The sequence below is a fragment of the Rhipicephalus microplus genome, chromosome 2 (assembly GCF_043290135.1).
Source record: "Rhipicephalus microplus isolate Deutch F79 chromosome 2, USDA_Rmic, whole genome shotgun sequence".
Taxonomy (NCBI): domain Eukaryota; kingdom Metazoa; phylum Arthropoda; class Arachnida; order Ixodida; family Ixodidae; genus Rhipicephalus; species Rhipicephalus microplus.
The window spans coordinates 159963296-159969295 of record NC_134701.1 but is presented as its reverse complement, the minus strand read 5'-3'; the positions used below and the strand labels follow the sequence as shown (position 1 = coordinate 159969295).

At 43.0% G+C, this 6000-nt stretch overlaps 1 protein-coding gene and 1 non-coding gene across 2 annotated transcripts in view; one reads left to right on the top strand and one right to left on the bottom strand.

The window, feature by feature from the left end:
- Positions 1–472: 472 nt before the first annotated feature.
- TRNAP-CGG (transfer RNA proline (anticodon CGG)) lies at positions 473–544 on the bottom strand. The gene has a single exon. It is a non-coding gene; the product is annotated as a tRNA-Pro (tRNA).
- Positions 545–1870: 1326 nt separating this feature from the next.
- The window catches only part of LOC119170641 (exosome complex component MTR3), a 29693-nt gene continuing 25563 nt past the window's right edge, over positions 1871–6000 (top strand). The window contains exons 1-4 of the mRNA XM_037421864.2: positions 1871–2022; positions 2176–2233; positions 2326–2404; positions 3455–3629. Of these exons, the coding sequence (XP_037277761.1) occupies positions 1942–2022; positions 2176–2233; positions 2326–2404; positions 3455–3629 (393 nt within the window). The 5' untranslated portion in view covers positions 1871–1941. The remainder of the gene's footprint in view (positions 2023–2175; positions 2234–2325; positions 2405–3454; positions 3630–6000) is intronic.

Genomic DNA, 6000 nt, shown 5'->3' with positions numbered 1-6000 from the left:
GTCTCTTACTTCCCGGCCCCAGCAAGAATCCCTGTATGTGGAAAGTGATTGAGACACGTAGCCAAGAGGGAACCGGATAAAACGGGGGTTGAGGGGTCTTCCCTTTCTTTGGCGATTGGTGGCGTAGTGGGGACGTCTCACCGACGCTGCAATCGTTGCTATCAGTGCAAGTTTGCGGCCGTGATCTGACTTTCCGTTTACCGAGCACAGGTTAGCCCTAATAAACAGTTTGATCTTCAACGTACTGTCTGCTTCTTCGTCGACATCACGACCCCCCCCCCCCGTGACAGTGAATATATATATATATATATATATATATATATATATATATATATATATATATATATATATATATATATATATTTATATATATATATTTAACAGACAATAATGCCAAGGAATGTATAGGGGAAGTTATTAGACCGAATTGTAATGTAAATGTGAAGAAAGAAAAGTGGGTGAAAAGATAACTTGCCGTGAGCAGGAACCGAACCTGCGACATTCGAATACCGCGTTCGATGCTCTACCATTGAGCTACCACGGCGGCCATCCCCCCAGCCACTTTATTGGGTTTTATATGTGAATTTAAGCGTGGGAGTGTTTACATTTACGTTACAATCGTTCAGAGCGCTTTCGACGGCCAAAGCTGTTGTTGCATCCGCGGTGGTAAAAAGGGATCAGCATTGCAAGGCAGGCACATCACTGATGCCGCGCATGCTCAGATGTGGCGTATTTTCGACGGCAGATGTCGCCCGTGCTGTTTCGCACACGACGCTCCGTCATTATAGACATTGGAGTTGAGCACTGTGCACGCACAAGATAACGTCGGTACGCGCACATATACAAACACATGCACGAACATACATAAAGTATAATGAACCCTTTACACGGGTCTCGCTCGTTGGATTCCGTGCCGACCGGTTGTGCCCTCGTGATCCCCGACGACAGCGCAGCTCTGGCCGACTGGTTGGTTCTGCGCCACATCGTGCCGCCGGTCCCCTATGACGACGACAGCGAAGCTCTGGCCGACTGGATTAGCCCTACGCCATCTCCTGTCACCGACAAGAGCTCTCGCGAGTGGAGCCCGGTCCTCGGACTCCTGTGACCGTGTTTCGTCTTTCTTATCTCTTCTGTCCTCGCTCGCTGTCCTTGCGCATCTCTCTCTCTCTCTCTCTCTACCTTCAATCCTATCCTTTAATCCCTCCATACCCCTATCCCTTGTGAGCTACTGTTGAGGTGTCGCACTCTGATGCAGATAGTTACGGGGCTCACTTTTCTCTTCTTTTCCCTTTTATAACCACAATCTCTTTACACCCTCCCACCCGAAAAATATTCTGCTTACGTCCCTGGTGGCACACTGTCCACCCAAAAGCAACCAAGTCACAATCAAAAACCTTTTAGGAGGGCATGCGCATCGTACGGATTTTATGCATCAGATATATGCCCAAATGAAAAGTTTGACTATCAAGATGTTACCTTGAAGTTCCTTGATATGACGCCATATATTCGTTAGACGTGTCTTGGCATATTTTGCAGGTGCATTGACGAGACCATCTGATACAACTGCTATGTGCTTTTTGTGCTACTTTTAAAGTGAGCGCGCTTGAGTTCTTCAGTCACTTCTCTGTAGTCGCTGTAGTAGTCGCGGTCGTCGCAAGCCGCAAAACCATTAGCGCCAAAACTCATGAATATGCCAAAGAATCTTAATTTGCATATGTATTTTGTTTTTTAATAAAAACAAAACTTATGCGTAGTTTTATTGTCAAGTTAATTTATAGTAAAAAAGTGTCAAATAAAATTTAAAAAAAATTATTTTAGTTCCTATGTTGTTTTGTCATAAAGTATAGTTTTGCAACCAAGTCAAGCCGGTAACGCGGCCGGTTGTTCGCGTGTTCGTGGTTCGGCGCGGCGTGTGTGCGTCTACGTACGTAAACAAGCAGCATGCCGAAGGATTCAAAAAGAAACTGTGGTCCTGAAACTGCCAAAAGTTACGTGCTCTATCAAAAGCGCGAAATAACATTGGTAAGAGTGCTGATTCTCCTAATCATCAACGGAAATTTGAATTTTTCGGCATTTGTGTACTATGTAGCGTTCGATCACGAGTTGTCAGTGGTATCGGTAAAGGATCGCTTGATGCGTTCAAGAAGTGTCATTTTTTTTTCTTTATCTTCGCAGTTGAATAAGTCGGGAAAGCGTCATGATGGAAGACAATTTGGCGACGTCCGACCAATCTGTAAGTTGCGAGCTCTGCGGTTGTTACATACGTCAGCTCATCTACTGTGCCGGTGACTTCGGTGCTGACTTTAGTTTTGATGTATCCCGCAGTTTTGAAAACGGGAGTGGTCAGCCAAGCCAAAGGATCTGCCTACATCGAAATGGGCAATACAAAAGTTCTTTGTTCAGTGTGAGTCGAGCTTACTTCTGCTTATTCGTAAAAACCCCGATAAATCCTGATGTGCATCTGATACCAGGGCATTGTGAAAGGCGAGAAACCGCTCCCTGCAGACAAACACGCCCTGCCAATCAACCTACAGTCGTCGCTGATGGTTGTTCTAAGATCGTCTCAAAGCGTACTGCTGATTGGTGGAAATGGTGCCCCGATTGCTCCGCCTACGTGTTGGTCCAAACTGTGATTTTTGTTAGTAACTGCTCCGAAACGACACTCAGAAAAGAAAGGCGAAAGACTTTCGCTGTATCATGAACTCGCAAGCCATTGAGAAAGCGAAAACAATCTCTGCACTCATCATCCTCGTATGCCACTAGTATGCAGCTTTATGATTTGTGATCCCATTTACGTCATACGAACTGTCCTATCAAGCATATAGCTCATTTAGCATTTTTTGTTTTGTTTTAAACTTGCCGGGCAGGCCATGTTGTGAATTGTGATAATGACCGTGATGCTTTGATCGCATACCAATTTTCAACATTTTGGTAACAGTCGTATGTGACTGTGATTGTATGTGTGTTGCTTTTATAATGTGGTGCTCATCCGATCAATTTGATCTCATTTCTGTAATACTTTGAATATATAGCCCATTTAATAGTGCATTCTATAGCCTTCTTCTTAATTGTTTGTTTTTTGCAATTCATATTAATTGTACTTTGTGAAATATCTCATAATAAGCATCACTAATATGAGGCACTTCGGTGATGCTTTCAACTGTTAGAGTTGTATGGTGTATTTCTGCATTTGTTCCTAAAACACCACTAGCTGCTACAAACTAGCATTTTTTCTGCCCTGAAAACACTCATGGCTGCTCCAAAGCGGTATCTTTTCCATTCCAAAATCTGTTCCACGAAGTAGAAAGTCACTTCATTATTCCTAACATCTTCTATAGAAAATACCTAGCAGGCTTTAATACCCTATCAATGTGGCTTATGATGGCTGTGCCTCAGACAACGCTTGAAGTGAATAGTTACGCTTATTTAATGTTGCTCATCCATTCTTGTCTAGATATGGGCCCAGAGAAATTGCTCGCCGAAAAGACTTCACCTTCAAGGGTCAGATCAACTGCGAGTTCAGGTTCGCGCAGTACTCGTGCCCGATTCGCCGTCAACACCTGAACGATGGCGAAGCGCTCCACTACTCTCAACTTTTGGAGAAAGCGCTGGCTCCAGTTGTATGCCTGGTGAGTGGATTCTTTTCCGAGACGTATACTTTTCCAGCAGCTAGCGTACTTGTTGACCTTCACATAAAAAAAGAGCATGCGTAATAAAGAATGCCATTATGTTTCTATGACAAACTGTCACAGAGTTTTGTAATTACGTTGAAAACATAGTACATCTCGTTGGTGCAGATAACATGAAGTGAGAGATAAAGATCGGTGAAAGCACTGAGGTTAGCCAGAACAGAGGCAGATGGCCCAGTGTTTATGGAAGCAGCATATGTGCGATTGCCTGCTTGGTACTGTAGACCCTGCGTGCTATGTTATCAGTATTGTGCTGTTTGTGCCATGCTGTTTGCATATACTCTCTCTGTATTGTAAACTGTCTTACCCCGTAACAGCCTAATGGAGCTCACAGTATTGAAAATAAGTAAATCAAATTTCGAAGTCAAGAATGAGTGCGCATTATTTATTGAATGCAATGGCCAACTGAGTGATACAGTATTGTTTGTTTACTTGGGGAAAGACCAGGTAATAGGAACATTTGCATACAGTGGTCAGTTGAACACAGTTTGGGGCGAGTTTGGTCACTTGCGAGCCATTTCTGCAATGACATATAGTTGTCTAGCTTGCTTGGGTACTGGACTGTGCAAGTTCGTGACAAAAGTATCGAAACAAAGCTTGTTTTCCTCATGTACTTTTCTAGCTGCTATGTCGGTGAGATCATTGCCAAAGAGACGTGGCAAACACTGCAGCGTGATGTGAGGAACAGCGCTCTTTCCGATCCATTTTGTCTCTTCCTATCGTTGTTGTGCTGTTACTACATTACAAACATGATGTGTTGTTCACAGGAGTCATAGTCACCAGTTGACAAAAATACACTGCAGGGCCATCTTGGATTCTTAGAATAATTTTAATTCATTGGTGAATCCTCAGAATGCAGGAAGCCCCAGCCATCTTGATGCTTCGACATGAAAAATGTATTTGATGCTAATAAAGCTTCGGTTATTGCACTTTCTGCACCTTTTATTATGCAACTTCATTAAAAACTTCTGGCAGTTTAACACTAGTGTTGTGGCAGTTTAAGACTTGAAGTGCAACGAAAAAAATCTCACGTGTAGCTTGGCAAGGTGTTTCCAAAAAGAGCTGTTTTAAAAAGAACATGCACGTTCACCAAATTAAGGCCCCTTACTGTTGACAACACTGTTGTCAGCGATATAATTGAACAAGAGATGACCTACAATGGTTTTACATTGTTGCTCCTCCCTGAAGCCAGATAGGTCCACGGCTAACGTGTATTATAAGAAATGATACTTGCTTATTAAACAAAGAAAGAGTGATGTTGCAAGTCAAAGAAGGTGGGGAATTGTAACCAGTGCCATATCACTTAGGTTTACTGAGGACTCGCTACAATGTTGCTAAAGATATAACTTTATTTATCTGAGCAGAGAAGTGAGTGACACTGCTTTTTCATTTGCGATATCAGACTATCACTTTCTTTTGAGCTCACAAATAGTAATGCAGTCAGTGACCAATTTTTCTGTGAACCATGATAAGTTGGACATCCTCGCAGCACTGCTGCATACCCACAAAGTTAGCATGTAAGAACATCTTACTTTGGAACTCTTCACTATCATGCATAGGGGAGTGCGGATTTGGTTAGGAAGAAAGTAGAAACGACAGAGAGAATGCTCAAAGTGTCTTTTCTGTCATGTATTCTTTCGTCCTAACCAAATCCGTGCTCCCATAGGCAGGATTTCAAACCACTTAGGCCGGCTACTGACCACTGGAAGCATATGTCTTCATCATCAAACATCATGTCATGATTACGCGTCCGAAGTACCATAAAATCCTGAGCAAGTGCCCCCCATATAGTGAAAGGTAATCGAATTAGATTTGGTGGGACAGCTCTCACTTGGCCGCGGACCAACCGAATTTCAAGATGGTGGGGAAAGAGCTGCTAAGAAGTGTTTCTAACGAAATGCTTTTATTGAAATGCATTTACTGTTTTTACTGAACTGTTGGGGATCCTCATGTGAAATTTCATGTCCTATGACAAGGGGGGAAAACGTTCTTCAAATGATCCGACAATTTGTCACAACTCAAAATGTAACTTCTAGGCAGGACATTGCAGAACTATACCAAGAATTCATGTGCATCTCTAAAGACTGTCAGCTCTAATGTTCCCAGGATTCACTGTTGCGGGATTCTTTAGCAAAGAACAGGTTGAAAATTAATTGGCGAGAGAGAAGAGGCATATGCTTCTTGGTCATCGGCACATAGTTTGATTTCTCCTAAAAGGGGAAGGTGTCGCCTGCTGAGGACTTACGGTGGGTATTATTGAAGCTTCCTCAGCCACCATATTTCTCAATTTGTGACCTCGAGCCAACACTGT